We start from the raw sequence: 21,125 nt of genomic DNA on the forward strand, positions 1-21,125 counted from the left end.
TATAATTAATGTCATTAATAATTAACATAAAGCGAATAGGATATATTATTGGCATAAACACTAATTAACATAAAATTTTGGGTGACTTGCATAATTTTGAGAATTAAAAAAAATAAATTTTAAATAATTTTAAATTTTGGGTAATTTGGATAAATAAAAATTTTAAATTTAAAATGCAACCGTTTTCATTAAAAAAATAAAATAAAACCAAGTTTTATAAAAAACGATAAAACCCATTATTTGAACGTGACAATATTACAAGAAAAAGATGAACAACATGAGCTAATTGATGCGATGATGAGTGAGACATCACTGGTACAAACCATAAATTTTTCGGGTGATTTAATCAATAAATGACTTGCCAATGAGTTGGCATGATAAAAGCAAAATAAATCTAAAATTAGGGTTTTAATATTTACTTTTCAAGCTTCATGTAATATAATACATTTTATTGAAAATCACAATTGGATTGTTAAGGTTAAATAAGTTGTTTATGTGATGAGTTGTAAACTCTAACTAGAGGATCGAATTTGGTGTTAAAGAATCCTTGATATGATAAAGCGTAAATGGTCTGACAAGTATGTTAATTTTTTTAAAATTATTTTCAAATTTGATCATAAATTTTTTTTGGATTTTTTATACATGTATTGTCCTAAAAAATCATCTAATTACTTATATGTCTATCAATACAATCAAATACCTTGTTTGACAGATTTGTTTATAAATACTACTCTACTCTCATATACACCATCAAAATATATAATAAATTTTATGAATATCGATTTTTTAATAATAAAAATATGATTTTATTTGAACGAGCCACTTAGGGCCACAAAACGCCACCAATAAAGTGTTTATTAAGTAAATGTTCATTGAGTTAAGTGAAAAGACCTATTACTATAGCAGTGGTAATGTTGATGGTAATGTAAGCAGGGGCGGCAAATGGGGAAGGGGGTATATAAATTAGAGGAATTGGAAGCACTCACACACACACACTCTCTCTCTCTATATATATTAATAATTCATTGAGTCTTTATTTTCATTTTTCTAAAAATATTAATTTTTTTACAAATTAATACCGATAGCTTAAAAAATAATGTTTGAAATAAAATTAATATTTATTATTTAGATATTTTATAAATTGGTTTATAAAAAATAAAAGAATTAAAAAAAATCATTGTTTAGCATACATTTATTACAAATTAATTTATATAGAATAAAAATTAGAAAAAAACTACAAACATTTATCGGTTAGACCCGTGATTTTTATTAGTTAGTATATAAGATATACACACACACATATATATATATAAACAAATATTTATATAAATATATATTTTTAGAAAAATATTTATAAAAAATTATTGTTTGGCCTCTTAATTTTTTGTTTTGTCTTGTATAAAAATTATAGACTGTATGTGTATAATTGGATCGAGTTAAAGCTACAATAAATATGTCGATTCAATCTAATCTAATTATATATTTTTAATTGAAAAAGACTTTCATTTTATAATTTTTATATGTAGCACCCTCTTTATTTTGTCTTACTGCCCGCCTCATCGAATGTGAAAATTACCAGGTGAAAATATTATTAAATAAGATGGTAGTTTGATTACTACCAAAATAGGTGTCCATCAAGATTGCGAGGTTGGTGGTAATATACAATGTTTTTTTTTCCAATTATGCCCCCACTCATTTAATCTTATTACACTCATTATTAAAACCCTAGTTTTTATTTTCCCTCATTATTTTTGATATTATAATTTAATTATTTATTTATGTAAATACTTTAAATTAAGTTTTTCAAATTTTTATTTATAGAAGTATTTTGGTAAATACAAAGGTATTTTAGAAAATATAAATTGTTTACATCATCCCTCTTTCTCACTTGATCGATTCGATTATTTCATATCCTCGTGAAAAGTCCTTTCTTTTACTGTGGCAGCTCCTCCGACATACTTTTCGACTTTGTCAAAAGCCTCATCATTTTTACTGCCAAAATAATACAACTGACTATTAAATATAAAAAACAAATATTAAACAGAAACGTTACAAATTAAATAAAAATTTATGTAGTTAATAAACACACAATGTTAAATAAAAAATATACTTAATAAACAAGAAATATATTTTTTAAGCGGGGCAAAATTGGATTTTTAAATAAAATAAACTGATGCTGAGATTGAAAAATAAATAAACTGAAAAAAAAGTGACTATAGTAAAAATTGAAATATCAGAGGGATATGCAGTGAAAATTTGAAAAGTTACAAGGACTAATAAATAATTTTTCTCTTTTAAAAATTGTGATAATTTTCTATATTATAATTTAATCATTTATTTATCTCAATACTTTAAATTATATTTTTTAAAATTTTATATACTAGGGGTATTTTGGTAAATAAAAAGGTATTTTAAAAATTGTGTTTAAAATAATTTTTGATATTATAGTTTAATTATTTATTTATTTAAATACTTTAAATTATATTTTTCAAAATTTTATATTTAAGGGTAATTTGGTAAATACAAAGGTATTTTAAAAATTTGTGCAATTTTTTTTAATATTATAATTTAATTATTTATTTATCTAAATACTTTAAATTATATTTTTTAAAATTTTATATGTAGAAGTATTTTGGTAAATTTGATACATTACTGAGGTAATTACTATGACTAACCAAACATGGTAATGAAAGATTACCAGTAATGTAAATTCTCAACCAAATATGGTAATCTCACATTAACACAACATTCCCAGACATATAACATTTCCGATCTCATTACCATGATAATTTCATTATCATGGTAATATATTATTACTGCGAATCAAACGACCCCTAAAAAAAAATCGAATTTAGCAATATAAACTCTGATTTAAAAGAAAATTAAACTAATATTCTTAAAAAAGCCTGAACTTCTCATCTAGAAAAAAATAATGAGAAAAAATAAACTATTTCCCTCATTCTTTTTATTTGTCGTGATTAACCAAATTTCACATACCAAAAAACTTAATTATTTTATAAAATTTTATAAAAAATTAAATATCTTTTCCAAAATTATCCATAATTCATATCTTCACATTTCTCTTTTATATTTAATTCCAACAAGAGATAAATAAAATGTTAAGAATATTTTTAGAAAAAAAAACTTAATAAATATTTCTTGATGTTAAAAAATGAATTGAGAAATAAGATGTTAGAAAATAAAATAAAAAATAATAAAAACATGAATTAGTGTTAGATAAAAAAAGGATTTGTGATAGATAAAAAAGAACGGAGAGAGTAATATTCTCATAAGTGCAGGAATGATATGTAATACTAATTTACAAACATGGAACATTTTTTAAATTTTTCTTATTTTTTTATAAATATTTATGGTGTTTATTTTAGAAACCAGAAACTTAATATTTCTAGTAAAAATATAAAAATAATAGCTTGAACATATATCAGACTAATTAATTCTATTACTGGTGTCACTTCAACATCGCATAATATCTACAAGGAAAAATACGAGAGACGTGTTTGTTTGCCAACAAAAGAACAATAACTTTTATTGCTGGATATCCTGAAATAATTAAAGCAGGAACCTACCATAGCACCAGAATCAACCACCTGTTCCCATTAATGCTTGCCATTTCTAAATTAATGATATCTGTAAATAACTTTACCTAAAACACAAGATACCATTTATTTTCAGAAAATCAGGTTATTTGCTTCACTTTTTGTTAATAATAAAAATAAAAAAAAACAAAGAATCTTTACTTTTTAAATTTTCTAGATCAAATCACATTCTGAATCTATACTGCCGCTACAACCATACTCTCAAAGAACACACAAGCAGATCATAGGAGAAACAATATGAACCACTAAAAAAAATATCATTAAAATGAACAATCTAAACATTTGTCCAGAAATAATTCTTAAACATACAAGACCCAAAAAATTACAAAAGACTTCAAATCATAGGCCCATTGACATATAACATTACACCTAAAGGGTACTCATGATCTCAATTATCATGATCTTTCTAATTGGTGAAACATAACATTCAATGCACTAGTTACTTATTTCTATGAAAGCAACTTCTTGTTTTCTATCACAACCATACAAAAAATGATTTGAAGGCAAGCAATTGTCTCCTAAGAACAGTAAACAGAGAAAAACAAGTCTGTCAATCATTTTCAAATGTTTACAACCAAGTTTTCCACCTATTTTGTATCTCTCCATCCCATCTTAAGTCTTTTTTTTTTAAAAAAAAAATATTTTTCTGCCCATTTATTTATTGTCAAACTTCTATAACCACCTTTTATTCCCTTTTTACCTCAGTTCTTTACCTAACTTGCCAACTTGGAATCTTATTACTCTCCCCCTCTAAACTTCCTAGTTGTTTTCTTTATATTTGTGTACCGCTTGCCTTATTTATCTAAATACCACTTCCCCTGCCTAACCAAGTCCTATTGCTTTACTGAATCATTGGTATCTAACTTTCTATCTCCAGCTCTTATTTACTCCAGTTTATATCTTTCTAGTATCTGACTTTAAATTAGATAATTCTCAATTGTCAAAATTGAAGTATTGAACAAGTTTTCAGAAAATAGATAAAACAAATTGGAAATTATTTTCTGAAGATTTTTTTAAAAAAGCAAGCTTGATTTCTGAAACAAGCAGGCACAAATAAAACAGCCAACCACATATAATGCTATACACTTATAAATGGCAGAGACTTTTGCAGACTTACCACATAGATAGTCATTAATAGTGCATCCACTCCTGAAGAAAACTACAACTGTCATCCAAGTCTTAGAACTACTACTACTCATAAAGTCAGCAATTAAAAGCCAACAATTCAATCAGAAGTTCTCAAGTCTAAGTTCATCAACTTCTAACTGTCCACAGATCAATATAATGGTAAACTAAGAAGCATGGACACGGATATGGTGACACGACACGGACACGGTAATTTCTAAAAATTAAGGATACAGGTACAACAGGACACGGCTATAATACATATTATCTATTTATATAAAATATTTATTATAAATATAAATCTACATAGTTTTCATGTAATATATACCATATATTTACTTATAGATTAATTTGGTGATCTTGTGTATTGGGAAGTGATTAGAAAATATACATGAGTATTTTAAAAAAATCATTTACAAAGTATATGAGTATCTGGAGGTGTCCACAGTGTGTCCGGTTATCCGTGTGTCCGACACGGGTACGCCAAGCTTCCCGGAGTGTCCGTACTTCATAGATGGTAAACCACCATGCAAGATAAGAACTTACTGCACTTCCTAATATTTATCACTTCTGTTATGGCCTTAATCATCATATTCTAAACAGAGTTGCATTTAGTACATGTACTCTGATTCCCAGCAGATGATAGTGATCCATATAAGATTATTGTTTTGACAAGCAGCATCACTTGCGTGACAGTTCTTATTATCAATATTTTCCACACAAAATAGAATGCAATGTGTCACCTAGATATGAGACATTAGTTCAACTATGATTAGCCATAGATTCACCATTAAAAAATATCCTACAGTAATTAAAAATGTGGAAGAAAATAGAAATGATAGTGAAAACCAGAAATATTCCCAAGATACAGCAAACACTGACATGAAGGATTTAACTTGTTCACCTGTATCCACCACACCAACAACACTAAATTCTTCAAATATTTGCAATTCCCAAATTTCTCTTAAGCTTTCAACATAATTCAGATCATCTGTTATAAACTGTTGATATCAATATCACCTGAATGCTATACAAAAATCACATGAGAAGATGCTATACTACCTTTCTAAGTCAGTCTCCAAATCTTATGCAAAATTTCTTTGTTTATGTTGTCATGTCACATTCCATAACAGATTATCTATGCACTTCTAGTATTTCTCATACTATGACATTAACAATGAACCCAATATTTGCACTTAATCATATATCCTGAGATGAATCCATGGTGCTCTAAACATGACATTTGAGTCACAAAAGAGACGAAAACAACTCAAGTGTTGTGCAGCATCTATTCAAAAACATGCTCACCTGAATTTTAACTTAATCTGAGAACCCAACACTGACGTTATAAATTTCAAATATATGCACAGATTATGAATGCCCATCTATCAATTTTCCCATAAAAAAGCTCTAGTTACTATTCCAAGAAACAAAAAGGAAATGCTCACAATCCACAAATAAAATTGCCACAAGAAGAGCATAGCGCAAGTGGCCTGATAAAAAAACTAGTGTCACATTCAGAAAACCACACGGCTCAGGCAAATGATACCAGATATGCAGATGCAGGCTAAAATAACCAAGAAAAGAATACATGTGGAACTTGAAGTCAGTGAAACCGTACCTCCACGTTAAGAGAGAATGGATAAGAAGTAAAAAACAGTAGTGGAGCATTGACCAATACAAATAACAAATATGAAGGGGGAAAGCATGATAACTCAAATAAATAACTTGATAGCTTGCAGTGCATCAAATCCTTGTCTTAACAGCATTGTGCAGGCATCACTTGAATGCCATCAGGGGTATTTTTAACTCAGACTCTGGACTGGACCAAAATTGTTGAACAAGATGCAAGCTAGAGGTCACAATATGTGATAACAAAACCAAGGAGAACTACTTTTGTGGTACAAAGAATATATAGATACATAAAAAAGAAGTCATCAACAAATGAACCAGATGGGTAAAGCAATATATGAACTTGAGAAATTCATTATATGATAAGATGAAATATGAAGGAATGAAACCAGCAAGCAAGAACTACTGCAAGAGTGAGCAACACCTTTTTTAATGTACTATCAATTTCTTTCCATGATCCCTTCCACTCGAGCCTGGGTCTACAGTGGGGGTGAGCCAGTTTGTACAGATAGAAAGAGAGAGCGAGAAAGATCGATGTGTTACAAACAAGGCTCTTTTGATATTCTCTTAAACTAAGACACTTCAGTTTAAATCAAATATTGACTTGACCAAAGAACCTTATAAGAATTTAAGATTGCAATATTGTTTCTTGAGGCCAAATTCTTAATTTTGTGTTTGTGTTAAAGCAATGATATCATATCATGGATGATAATTTAGTTAATACAAACTCGGACAGCGCAACAGATAAGAAGAGGTTCCAATGTCTTGCAACTGAAAAGGGCTTGTCCTCAGATTCATTTTAGTTAGCTGATTCATAAAATAGCTCAACTGACTACATAAAATTCTCTAAACAAACATCTGTTGCCTGTGCAAAAGAAAGCAAATACAGGTCTTGGTCCACAAGTGAAAGTTTAATCTCTAATTCCAAGTTCGATGTGTTCGAGAAGAATCATCCAGTCGATGCTCGAAGTTAAAAATCCTAACCATCTAATCACAGAATTTGAAAGAATAGCTCATTTCCATGACTAAGCAGACAAATCAATTTATGATGCATTACCTAGGCGATTCAACAGTTAAAGAATGCAAAACCCAGTTCGCATAGCAAAGAGAAATATTTGAGTTGGAAGTATAAACCTGCTGAATCCAAGTACAAATTGCTGAAAATAGTAACTTAAGTTCAAGGAAGATTAGAACCAATCCATCATTAAAGATAACAGAGATATACCAATTGACAAAATCAAGATGACTCCGCAGCAGCCTGTGTGACACCATGCTTAACAAGCAACTTACCAAGCGCATCTGGAGAGCATACCTGGTACTTGACCTCCCCTGAAGGTGCCAAGAAGATCTCCGCAAGCTCCAGCTTCTCTGAAGTAAGGCTGGTGCTATCCATTGTCTTGCTGAGCACCTTAAGCGCGAGTTGCACGGCCTCCTCCCGTGTCATCTCCTCCTTATAATCCTGCTTCAGCATGGACTGCGCGGCCTGGTTATTAGCCCCAATGGCGGCAGCCTTCCACCCGCCATAGTTCCCGCTCGGGTCGCTCATGTAGAGCTGGAAACCAAAGCTCCGGTCCCATCCAGCAAAGAGGAAGGAAACTCCAAAGGGGCGAAGGCCACCGAACTGGGTGTACCCTTGCTTGGTGTCACAAAGAGACTGCACGAGCTGCTCGACAGGCATCGGCTCTTGGTACGCGTAGGTGTAGCGCTGGGCCTGAACACGAGCCGTGTTGATGAGGATGTTAGCATCGGACATGATTCCGGCGACGGCACAAGCAAGGTGATCGTCGATCTTGTACATCTTTTCAGTGGATCGGGAGGTCTGGAGGAGCTTGGAGGTGACCTTCTTCTCGCCGACGAGGACGACACCGTCACGAGCAAGGATGCCGATGGCGGAGCCGGCGTTGCCGATCGCCTCCATGGCGTACTCCACCTGGTAGAGCCGGCCCTCAGGGGAGAAGATCGTGGTGCGGCTATCGTAGCGGCGAGACATCTCGCGATCTCGATCGGAGAGAAGTGTGGGAAATTCTAGGGTTTTGAGATTGAATCAATGGAGATCGAAAACTCTAGGGCAGTGAAGTTGGAGGAGATGTGCTTCGAAGATCTCAGAAGAGGAATGGTGTTGCTTGCGGCCCAAGATGGTGAAAGCGGATTCGGGTCTCGTTAGTAGAAAAATGTGATCCGCTAATATACTCCATTTTGCAGTTATATCCCTGAGAAAATCTTATAATATAAATGCGTGTGTAACCCCATACAAATTAGGTCTTAAATAATTTCTTTCCTTTTGTCACTCTACATTTTTAGTCCCTTTATTTTAATTTGGTCTTTTTAGTCCCTTTACTTCATATTTTGGGTAAATCAGGTCTACACCGAGAATGGGGTTTCCAACGCTGTTTGTTTGTGTTTGACGTGGAGCTTTTATGAATATAATATTAATAAAATAATAAAATAATGGATAAATATTATTTTTTCCAGTGCCCTTTCTTGGATTTGGATCCCTCTTTCACTTTCGTATCTGAGATGGTTTTTTAAAAATTTTTGTCTTTTTTTTCAGTTCTAAAATAGGTTCTACTCCGACGATGACATTCCCTTCCTCCTAAAACAAGTTCTCTTTATCATCCTCTCAGGTTCCAGTGTCTTGTTCCATTTGACCTTGTCGGAGCCGTGGGTGCGCCAACAGGAACTCCTAACCAACAATACTCATGCGAAGCCAAGTAGCCCTAATCTTTGCAAAGCTTAGATAGAGGAACTAATTTCAGAATCGTGTTTCTGATTTGAACATTAAATTGTGTTTGTTTTTGAGTTTGCATGAGAATCTTATTTTGATACTCAGTTGTTTCTTTAATTATAACAAAAGTCTCAATTTCGGTAAAAGTTGGATCTTAATGGCTAACGCAATGGAGCAACACTGAATTGTGTTGATGTCTTGCTTTTTAATATTGTTTTAAGCTGTGTTCAATCCATGCATAGTCAATTTGAATGTAACACTTTTTTTGAATGTAACAACTTCCACAGGAGCTTTGGAAGAAATTGGTTACATCTTGCATTCAATCCATTTATTGTGTTCAATTGATTTACTGAACTAAAGAAAGGCAACAATTGCAACATTTTACAATCCTGTAATAAACACCAAAAGTTACATCTTCATTGAACATTTTGTTTGCATAAACCTCATTAGTGATGCCACATGTTCTTCACATATGTCATTTGTCACCTATTAACACAAAAAGTTTCTAACTACATCATGATATACAATTAACAAAAAGAAACCATGAGATTGTGTACCATCAATTTTGAGGCTTATGTCCCTAGCCTACACAAAACATTTCATAAGTTGCATCAGTTTCATAGGGAATCCTTGCATTCATATTTAAGGATTTGCATCAGATGGAGCTTCTATTATGCTTTGTTGTGTTGGACATTCATTTCCTACAGAGGAGGGCTGTTGATTTGATTTTTCATTGTGGGAAGGTTCTGCACTTTTATTATGTAATCTAGCAATCTTCCTTTTCCTTAATTCTTTCTAGTCACACCAATGAAAGATTTTGTTAACAACAATTTACAAATGCAATGTTAAAACTGGGTTTAACTCATACATAACTTACTAACAATTCCTTAATTGTGATGAACTAAGAGCTGTGAGCCACTTCCCTGATAACAATTAACTGTCCAATGTGAGTACCTTGCAACCATCTCAGATCAAAAAGTGAATAAGGGATCCAAATCCTAGAAAGGGCACTGCAAAGAAATTATATTTTTATCCACGGTTTTATTATTTTATTAATATTATATTCATAAAAGCTCCACGTCAGACACAAACAAATGGTGGAGGAAACATCGTTCTTGGTGTGGACCTAATTTACCCAAAATATGATGTAGAGGGACTAAAAAGACCAAATTAAAATAGAGGAACTAAAAGGGTAGAGTGAGAAAAAGTAAAGGGACTATTTAGGGTATTTGACCAAAAAATTATATCAATTATTATTTATTTATTTATTGTTAAGTGGGCGAGGGCCGTGCACACATGGGCGATGAGAACATCCGCATACAACCACTACTCATATGCTCAAATATATGCCCTCACTTTTGATTCATACTCTCATACAATTCTGATGATAATGATTCAAATATCAATAGATCACTTGATTGTTTGTTTCAAGTGGTAATTATTTCCTGCATCAATAACAAATGTCTAAAGCATTTTTTGTAACCCTCTTCACGAACTCAAGGTTTCAAAATTGCTTTTTTTTTTTCTATGTGTTTGTTTAAATAGTTGGATTTTTAACTGGACATTATATGAATAAATATGCATTGTCTGTAGGAATGTACAAGTAAATATATTTTTAATAGTATAAAAACTTTAGAATAAATTGTGATTTTTTAATGAGAAAAAAATAAGTTTCTCGAATAGTTGTCTACGTCATTTACTCTCTTTCTCCCCATCTTTCTTTTTAAATAAAGAAAAACTTTAGTTTTTTTTTTTTTCATCATTTAAATCCTAAACTGCAGAGTATAAACCAAAAACTTCTCTCTAAACCCTAAATCAATCCGGTTTTGTGGGTTAGAGTTTAGGATTTATGGTTTAATATTAAGTGTTTAGTACATTTTTGAATTTTGGATTTTAGGGTTTTATAATTAATGGTTTATAGTTTTTAAAATCTAGGGTTCATACTTTTAAATTTAAAATTTATAAAAAAATTGGGATCAATCCTTGTGGCATTTGCACGGCCATGTTTGGGCATACGCCAATGGCGTTGGAAATGGGATTGAGGGGGCTTCATTCCCTCAAAATCTTGATTGTTCATGATCCCCAATTTTGGGGGCATGAGCATTCTTTGCCCTTTAATTACTATGTTACCCTTAATAAATAAAAAAATTTATTTTTATAATGCACCCAATACCGCCTATAATTAAATCACTCTTTAATTAAATTGATTTATGCCATTAAAATATTTGGTTATCATAATTAAATAAAAAAATATTTAAACATTTACTAATCATAATTAAGATAGACTTTGAAATTATTTTAGGAAAGTAGAAATTTTGTCCATTTAAACTTACATAAAAATGTAGTAAAAATATAGTTAAAATATATTATTTAATTTTAGAAATTAAATTGGATAATACTTAAATGAATTAATTATTTTAATTATTATAATAAAAATGTACAATAATTAAAGTGAATTTTTATTTAAAATATTTAATTATAATAATTAAAATGAATAATTTTGTCTAAATAATTTTATAAATTAAAAAATTAGTTATCCTTAAATATAATTAACTTATTTAAAATTGTATTTAGAAAATGAATACATCAATAACTTATTTAAATTTTTTTATAGAAATTGGAGACATTTAATAATTATTTCTTTTACAATTAAGACATATTATTTAATTAAAATATCAGAGAGTATAAAAGTAATTTTACTAAAATTTTCCCACTATTTCTATCCTTATCCCCTCTAACCAAACATTACTTTTGTTCCCATCACCAACCCCCCGTCCCTATTTTTATATCCATCCCCTTCCCCTTCTCTATCCCAATCCCCATATTCCCATTCTTCTCAACCAAACGGACCCTTATATAACTATACAATATAGATTATTTTGAATAATAGATCATTTTCAATTTCCATTATAAGGATTGTTTATGTAGACTTTGAATAAAAAATAATAAATAAAATAAAGTCAATTAAAAAAAGAAGAGAAGAAAAAAATCAAATAAAAAGATATAGGAAGGCCGAAAATAACAATTAAAAAATTGTCACGTGGTAAATACCAAAGAAAGAGAGAATATATGAAGGATTTCTTTTTAAAAAAAGAAAATTAAAAAATTGAAAGAAAATAAAAGGAGTTGACTTAAAATAAAAAAAAAGTTTTGAAATTCAAAATTCAAAATTTAAAATTCAAAAAGAATGTATAAAATTTAAAATTTAAAATTAAAAAATAATTTGGATTGAAGTTTTTTTTTAAAAAAAATCCTCTCGCACCATATGGGGGAATTGGCGATATTGTGGACTAGAGAAAAAGGTAGGGAGTAAAAAGGAGAAGAGAGAGAGAGAGAGAGCTTTGAGAAGAAAAAGAAGAAGAGGGCTCAAAAGAAGTGGAAGGAGAAGAAAGGTGGAGTTAAAAAAAAAAAAATAGCAAAAAAGAGAAGGAAAAATTGGAGGAGTTTTGCCAGAGGACTACCGAGTACCGACGACGAGGTGCGAGCTTACTCTGCTAAAGTTCATCATCGAGGTACGAGATTTATCTCCACAGAAGAAAGATACGTCATATAATAGAAGCAATAGAAAGTATTTTCCTTTTAAACCCAAGTTTACACAATACATGCATGGATGATGGTAGGTCCCACCAATTCATAATTTTTTTTTTAAATAAACCATATGTGATGCACGCCCAAGCTATTTTGAACACATATGTGCATGTATGTTTAACATAACCTCTATTGTGAGGATATGCAAACATGCTTTTTCTATAGGATTTTTTTGTCTCATATGGGTTAGATCATGTATTTACAAAAAAAGAAAGAAAAATAAATAAATAAATAAATAATTCCCGTTGTTTCCCTCCTATGCCCATTTATCTTTTCATTTTGAGAATGAATCCTTCTACTCAAACCCCAGCAACTCATGTTTGTTTCATCTGACGACCACATGCCTTGCCTATGTTCCTCCTCATCATGCCTCTCTTTTCCTCTGAACCTCTGTTCCATGTTAGTTTCCATAGGTTCTCAAAGTAACCATATAGAGAATGATATTGATTCAAGATTCTATTTGTTAAGTGCCATCTTAAGTTTGTAAATAAAGGATCACTATAGAATCATAGTATGACAAAGTTAAACACCATGGCAAATCCTTCATCCGTTTGATGCAAAAACACACCCGTTCTATGTTGTCACTCTTGTGGTATCCTTCTAAAAGTCACTACTGAAATTCCGTTGTGTAGTTTGTTTGCATGAATTCATAAGGTGATGGCAACTAGAATCTTTTCCTGAATGGGTGTATATGAAATGATTGTTGATTGTTTATTTATAAATAATGTAACATATGTCATAATAGAACCCAAATCCTAAGTTAATTAAAATTTAAATCATGGATATGTTTAGAATCAAAGTTTGAATGTCCTAATCTTAATCGATTTTGGATCCTCTCTTTAAAATAAATTATTTGGTTGTCTTGGACTAGAATGCAAATCCTAAGGCAAATAAAAAAAGCAAATTACAAAGTTTCCCCTGAGATCATATCTCGAGGCAAAATGCAAATTACAAAAAAAATTGCCCCTGAGAATTTATCTCGAGGCATAGATGCAAATTATAAGATTGCCTTTGAGAACACATATCTCGAGGCAGTCTCAAATCTTAAGAACGCCCAAATACAAATCCCAAGGCGATCCTAAATTTCATATCGCCTGAGAACAGATCTCGAGGCAACTTGAGAAATGCAAATCCTGAAGCACCCAAACACATATCTCGAGGAAAATTGGGTTAATTGAATTTTGAAAAAAATTTAATTAATTAAATTAATTAAAATTTAAATTTGAAATTAATCAAAATTTTAAATCAGATCCTATCCTATTTTGATCTGTATGTTGTGATTTTATGGGGATTTTACGGGGGAGTTTGGATATCGAAGATAAGTACAGAAGAAACTTTAAAAAGGGTACGGCCAGAAAAATAAAAAAAAGGAGAAGAGAAGATATAAAAAAATGAAGAAGAAGGAAAAAAAAGAAGGTCTTTCTCTCCTTTACAAAATATATAGGTCTTCTTGTCTGCTGCCTCTGCTGCCTGAAACCATCACTATTACCATTGTTAGCGGCGTTGCAGATCTGATCACCACTGCTACTGCTTTCGTCTTTGCTCTGCTCATCACCTATTCTTTGCCATGCTGTTATCTGCTTTGCTCATCGCCCAGTTCTTGCCTCACTGCCTGCCCTTCTTCTATCGTCGTCATCGCCTCTATTGCCTGCTGCTCACCATCGTCATGCTGCCTCTATTGCCTATCATCGTTTGCCGTTGTCATTGCCCGTGACTGGTCATCATCACCGAAGAAGGTCACTGTCGCTTGTTGCTATTGATGTGGATCCTAATGAAGATGATGAGATGATACAAAGGAAGGGAAGAACTGGCTAAAGAAGAAGAAGATGAAAGAAAGAAAAACTTGAAAAAATAGCGAGGAAAAGAAAGAAGAAAAGACAAGAAGACAGAAAAAAAGAAAAAGAAAAAAAAAGAAAAAAATGAGAGTGAAGTAAGAAGAAGAAAGTTTTGTTTCTCTTCCCACCAAAATTATATAAAAAAAAGAAAAATAAAGGAAAAAAAGTTACTGCAGTCATTGTCATTGCTACTAAGTCCGCAGAACGAGGCCTTGATTTGCTGTAGAACGAGAAGTACGAGGAGATGGTGGAGGCCATGGAGAAGGTGGTGGCCTCGGCCACTGATGTGGAAGAGTTCTCTGTAGAGGAGCTCAACCTCCTTTCTGTGGCATACAAGAACGTCATTAGCACCCGTCATGTTTCTTGGCGTATCCTGTCCTCCATCGAGCAAAAGGAGGATACCCACAGAAACACATAGCATGTCGTTGCTATTCGTGGATGTCGATCCTAGACTGAGACCGAGCTCTCCAACACCTGTGCTCAAATTCTGACGCTCTTGAACTCGTCGCTGGTGCCTTTTGTCTCTGGGTCGGATTTAAAGGTCTTCTACTTAAAGATGAAGGAAGACTGTTATCGATATCTCGTGGAGTTCAAGATAGGCTCTGATCGAAATGATGACCGCGGAGAACACTCTCTTTGCTTACAAGGCTGCTCAGGATATTGCTGTGCAAAAGCTGCCACTAATACATCCCATCTGGCTTGCGGGCTTTTGACGAAGCGATTGCTAAACTGGATACTCTTGGGGAGGAATCATACAAAGATAGCATTCTCATCATGCAGCTTCTACGGGACAACCTGACTCTTTGGACGTTTGATATGGAGGATGATGGAACTGATGAAATCAAGGAGACAACCAAACCTGAAGATGCATCATATAAGGGAGAAGCTAAAGAATTATGAAGGATAGCTTCGCAGATCATTGTAAAGGAGGATTGAATACATTCTTAATCTCTTCAAGTTCATGGTTTTTGAAGCCCTGCTTGATTACTTTTTTTGATCATATGGAGTGCAATATGGAAATAAGTCCAAGCAATGCACATATTGTTTTTGTGGACAATATATTGCAATGGAGCCAGTGACAGCTGCTGGATTCTATACTTCTAACAGGAGGTCTTAGAGAACGCCTGGGGTCTTCTTTTTCCACTTGTATATGCTGCCTGCAAATCTCCTTACACTGAAACCAGGTTGAAACTTGACAGATCGCTTGAAGCTACATTAATAAATGAAGTCAGCAGGAAGGCATCGGTTTCCCAAGGATCAGCATTGATGAGAGCAATTGCATATGTGTATGTTGAGATTCCATTACTTAAGATGATAAGAGAAACGTACTCAGGTTCGAGAGGTGTTTTTTCTATTATGCACTTTTTTTTGGTCTCATCTGGGGTCTTCTTGGCTTTGATACTAGCACAAGCCAGCGTGCTTACATTTTCCTCACAATGAGAGACATTATTTATGCCGCGACAAGGCTGAATTTAATCGGACCACTTGGTGCATCAATAATACATCATCAGATTGCACATGATGTAGAAGAAATGGTGAAGAGATGGATGGACTGGCCGGTGGACGAGGCGTGCCAGACTAGTTTCTTGCTTGATACAATGCATGGCTGCCATAGTTACTTGTTTTCGAGACTCTTCTGTTATTGAAATCTCATTACTATGTTTACATGAAGTGAAAAGAAAACAAAACAAGAAGGGAAACTGTTTTGTTATGAGAAACATGCATACGTGCAGGGAAAATAATAATAATAATAAAAAAACTTGAAGGGGCCATCAAAACTGGAAATCATGCTGATTTTGTTGTCTGAAAACCGAAAATGGAATTCGAATTTGATGAAAGCCACAACATATACCACAGACATCCTAATATATCAGCATACATTGGAACAAGATTATCTGGCAAAATAGAAAGAAATAGAATTCTTGGTGATCAAAACCTCTCTGTAAATACATTGTCTTGACATAAAGAAAATGCTGATTCTATATGCAAGTGGAATCTTGACGCTAATTCATGAATAACTCGTGACTTTTAGTTTAATCTTGAAGTGTTATGATCAAGTCTTCTAATTTGAACTGCTTTAATTGAAATGTTAGAGAGATGTTTGATAATTTTTTTTAATGAAATGATGTTTCTCTCTCAAGAAAAAAATAATAAAAAAATGAGAAGCATGAGAGAATAAATTAGGTAGGAATCAGGCCAATGAGATCTCTTCTTTTATATAAATAATTCATTAGATGCATGCATATGTGCATGATATAAAAAAAAAGAGAAGCATAATAGGGAAAAAATGAGAAGCATGCATATGTGCATGATATAAAAAAAATAATATAAAAAAAAATGAAATGAGAAGCATGCATATGTGCATGGCAAAAAATATATATATAAATAAAAAAATAATAATAAATAAAAATGATGAGAAGCATGCATACTCATGGCGAAAAAAAAATACTAATAATAAAAGACAACAATGAATCATCAAAAATACTTATTGAGCATGGTTTATTTCTGGAGGTCAAAGCCAAGGATGGGATGACTCCATTGCATTTGGCTACATGGTATGCACATTAAACATATACTTGTGAGCCGGTGAGCACTTTGTTAGGGCACAATGCCAATTGCAGTGCCACTAATGATAACCAGTTGACCCCTCTAGATCATGTTAAGAAAGGCCATAGAAATGAGAAGCTCAGTGGCGCGAAATATGAAGCTTTGGAGAAAAAAACATTCTTGGATGACCAAATATCCTCAATAGAAGGTGCACAAAATGCATCTGAAGACTTTTGTAATTTCTCATCAGCTAAATATTGTCAAATGAAGATAGGTTACAAGCATGTGTTATTACTACCAATGTTGCTTCTCAACATTATAAGAAGATGTGTGGATCTATCAATGAAACAAGTGCCAAACATGTTACAGAAATGAAGGCCTTTCTGAGGAGTGTGCTTGAGAATAACGAGTAAAATGATGCTGCAGTTAAGGATGTGACCAAGAAGTGTGATGATGTCTTTTAACCATTTCCGGCATCAAGATGAGGACGTTTACTTGACGTTCAAGAGGCGACGTTCAGAGATTGACAGTGGGGAGAGGAACCAGTTGGTAGAATATATATTCATGCATGAGTCCTGTATTGCAAAATGTATATATATATACAATCACATGCAAGCTGGTTTTTTCCATCATAAATTCACATTAGGTCAAGAATGCCTCTTTGACATGAGATGATATTCCTCTCCTAAGCTATATATTCATGATGGCCCACTTGCATCATCCTAAATGCAAAACAATCAATGCTTTATTTTATTTCTGTCATTCTTGTAAGCAATATCATGGTATATATATGCACCTCCATAATATGATAATATTCAAATATAGACTCAACTCAATATACAAGACAAGCATGCAGGTTGATGAACACAAACCTAAAATGCTCATGTTTGATTTTGAAATATATATATATGGCTGCTTTTGGATATCATGTGAGCTTTTAAATAATTGAATATGGAGGCCTCCATTTGATGCAATGAATGTTACTAAGGATATTAAAATTTTTTGCCAAGCTACAACCTAAATATATTTACAAATCTTATTGTTATGCTTTGCTGAAAAATAAGAAGCATGCATTGGGTACGCATGCATACTCACGTTCGGGTTCAAAATAATAATAATAATAAATAAATTTAAAAAATGGGCCCACTATGAAAGAGACACACATACAAATAAAAAAATGATGAAAAATAAAAAAAATAATTAAAAAATAGATAATAAAAAAATATAAGAGGCCCCACCATGCACATGGGTATGAATATGATATATATATATATATATATACCCATCCCAAGGCAATAAAAAATACCATCTTGAGATAGCGACAGCAATAAGGCATATAAGACAGCAACGAGGCATATGTAGCGACATGCGATAAAATATATATAATAAACAAAAATCAAAACCAAAAGGCACTGGGAGTCAAGACTCGAAAATATGAAAAGGTCGATACTTGAAAATCTATAAAAATCGATGATTGAGACTTGGTGGATGCCGAGGCGTTTAAAAAGTCGAAGACCCGAAAGAGTTTCAGAGGCGATATTTGAAAATCTAAAATCGACAATTGAACTCGAGTGGTCTCGAGGCGTCGAAGTCGAGACCCATAGAGTTTCACAAGTCTAGAAGGGAGCTTCACAAGCATGACAGTCGAAGCTTATGGAAAGACAAACTAAGTTTGTGATTCATCAACAAGAGAATCCACAGCTTGACATCCAGATCAAATCTAAGATGCAAAATCAAATGTCCAAGTTTCAAACAAATCAACAAATGAGTTCAACAACCTTAAAATTAAAGTGTTGAAGAGTTCATAAGTTACAAAAATATTTCACAAGCCTGAAGGCCGAAGCTTTTAAAAAAATAATCAAGTCAAGTTCCAAATTAAATCCAAGATGCAAGTTCAAATGTGCAAGTTCTAAGTTTCAAACAAATCGACAAATGAGGTCAACAACCTGAAGACTAAAGTGTTGAAGAGTTTATAAGTTGCAAAAAGGCTTCACAAGCGTGAACGCCGAAGCTTATGAAAAATCAAATCAAGTTCAAAATCAAGTCCAAGATGCAAATTCAAATATCCAAAATATAATACTTCACAAGTTTCTGAATCACGTTCAAAATACATATTTCAACCGTTGACGAAGACCAAATGTTAATAAAAGTCAAAGCGCGCTTTTCGGCGAAATAGTCGGAAGAAGATGAAATGCTACAATCATTGTTGCGTAAAGATGATCAAATTTCAAATCCCTTTGTACTCTCAATGAAATCTATGAATTCATGTTTGTTGAAATGAATAAAATTTATTTGTTAGAAGCTGTTTCCTTGTTCACACTTTTTTCTTAATCGGAGGTTTCTACGACAATGTCCAGGGTAATTAACATTAGGGGTGACAACGCCCCTTGCGTATGTCCCGCAAGTGCACGGGTTTGTCAAAGTAATAAAATCCCAGGTGAGTGGGTATCGTATCCACAGGGAATAGGAAGTAAAAATACTTAAGTTGTTTCTTAACTAAGTGAATATGAATAGTGATTTGTGTGGTAAGATGTAGTGCAAACAAAAGTAAAAGAAACAAGAGAGAGAGCACAAGTAAAGGGGAGGTAAGGCAATCAATATAAATGGAGTACTCGGATATTGATCCGCCTAGGACAATCGTTTCAAGTGCAAAAGCCCTCTATTATGCTTCCTAACTAATGCATTAATGAGTCATGGGGATCCTTTAATACATGGTCCCAAATCTAAGGTCAACCATGCTTAACCCCATACATGTCCCGGAGGAGAAATTGAGCAATCTCTCAACCTCGCACTCGTAAAGAATTGCAATGAGTTCTAAGGATTCCAAGTGATAAATCCTCTTCCTATATGTAGACATAACCCTTTGGTCCAGGCGGAAGGTCCCTAGCCACAATTAAGCCCTAAATGCTAAAATCACTTCAATGCTTCACTCCATTGCACTCGCAACCAAGCCCCAGCGGAAGGTCATCCCTTAGCCCATTCACTCTATTATGACCGCAAAGAACTCGAGAAATTGGAGGTAGAATAAATCACATCAGAGGGGAAAGGGGATGCTCCGCTACCTCTCGACTCACCCTCTCAACCCTCTCCAATCTAGCTTTGTCTAACTCTCGTGGGTGTGTCACTCACTCACAAGGGTTACCAATAAGGAACTCTCAACCCTAGTGTCACTCTAAGGGAGTGTTCATACAATCAATGCATTCAAGATTGGAACTCAATAAACATATCAATTAATGAAAGCATAATAACAAGATTCAATGAAACGAATACATCCTAGGGTTCACAATCCAAGTACCCACTAGGGGGTTTAGCTCTCCATGGAGCTAATTACAATCAATGAAATTGAATGTAAAAGCAATGAATCCATAGAAAACCCCCTCAATAGTCGTGACGATGGTCTTGTGGAGAGTCCTCTACTCGTCCAAAGGTCCCTTTGTCCGGCCTAGGATACACCTCGCCGGATCGGTGCCGACAAAAGCTCTCCCACTAACCTTCTTCCAAGCGGAGCATGATGTCGAAGCCATAGAACCTCTCCCAATCCCTAGCCAGTACCTCTCAAAACCCTAGCCGCAATCCTCTCTCAAGTTGGGGAAAAGATGAAAAAAAGAATCCTGAAATCAGGGCTGAAATCGGCCTTAAATAGTGCTGGAATCGGGAATCCACACTCCCATGTGAATATTTCACACGGCCCCTGTGGAATTAACGCACGGGCGTGTGGATTTTCCACAAGCATGTGTGGCTTCTCTCGAAACTCCTTCTTCGGCCGATCGTGAACAGTACCTGCTACAGTATTTTGCTGCATTGTTGCTACAATGCCCTGCTGCAGTACCAGTCCGAAACACTCTCGAAACCATGCTTTCATCGAGGTAATGTAAATGGGCACACATTTATGTCGTAGATTGCTTTGCTTCTTCAACGAACAGCCGCGTTGGTGGATATCTTGTTACACATGCACAAGCCGGAATACTTAGAATGTGACTGCCTCTGTGCCGCTCCAAATCATTGTGCTTGCTTGAATAGAAGGAGGTTGGCACACATTCTAGCATCTTGAACCCG

The 21,125-nt window shown here is 33.4% G+C and overlaps 1 protein-coding gene and 2 pseudogenes across 1 annotated transcript; 2 read left to right on the forward strand and 1 right to left on the reverse strand.

Moving 5' to 3' along the window:
- Positions 1-7,447: 7,447 nt before the first annotated feature.
- On the reverse strand, positions 7,448-8,525 carry LOC120262856 (proteasome subunit alpha type-4). The gene has a single exon (XM_039270761.1). The coding sequence runs from the start codon at positions 8,362-8,364 to the stop codon at positions 7,612-7,614; it is 753 nt and encodes a 250-aa protein (XP_039126695.1). The 5' UTR covers positions 8,365-8,525; the 3' UTR covers positions 7,448-7,611.
- Positions 8,526-14,078: 5,553 nt separating this feature from the next.
- Positions 14,079-15,422, forward strand: LOC120263200 (annotated as a pseudogene).
- Positions 15,423-15,523: 101 nt separating this feature from the next.
- On the forward strand, positions 15,524-16,168 carry LOC120263201 (annotated as a pseudogene).
- Positions 16,169-21,125: the final 4,957 nt, after the last annotated feature.

The sequence above is a fragment of the Dioscorea cayenensis genome, chromosome 6 (assembly GCF_009730915.1).
Source record: "Dioscorea cayenensis subsp. rotundata cultivar TDr96_F1 chromosome 6, TDr96_F1_v2_PseudoChromosome.rev07_lg8_w22 25.fasta, whole genome shotgun sequence".
In the NCBI taxonomy this organism is placed as follows: domain Eukaryota; kingdom Viridiplantae; phylum Streptophyta; class Magnoliopsida; order Dioscoreales; family Dioscoreaceae; genus Dioscorea; species Dioscorea cayenensis.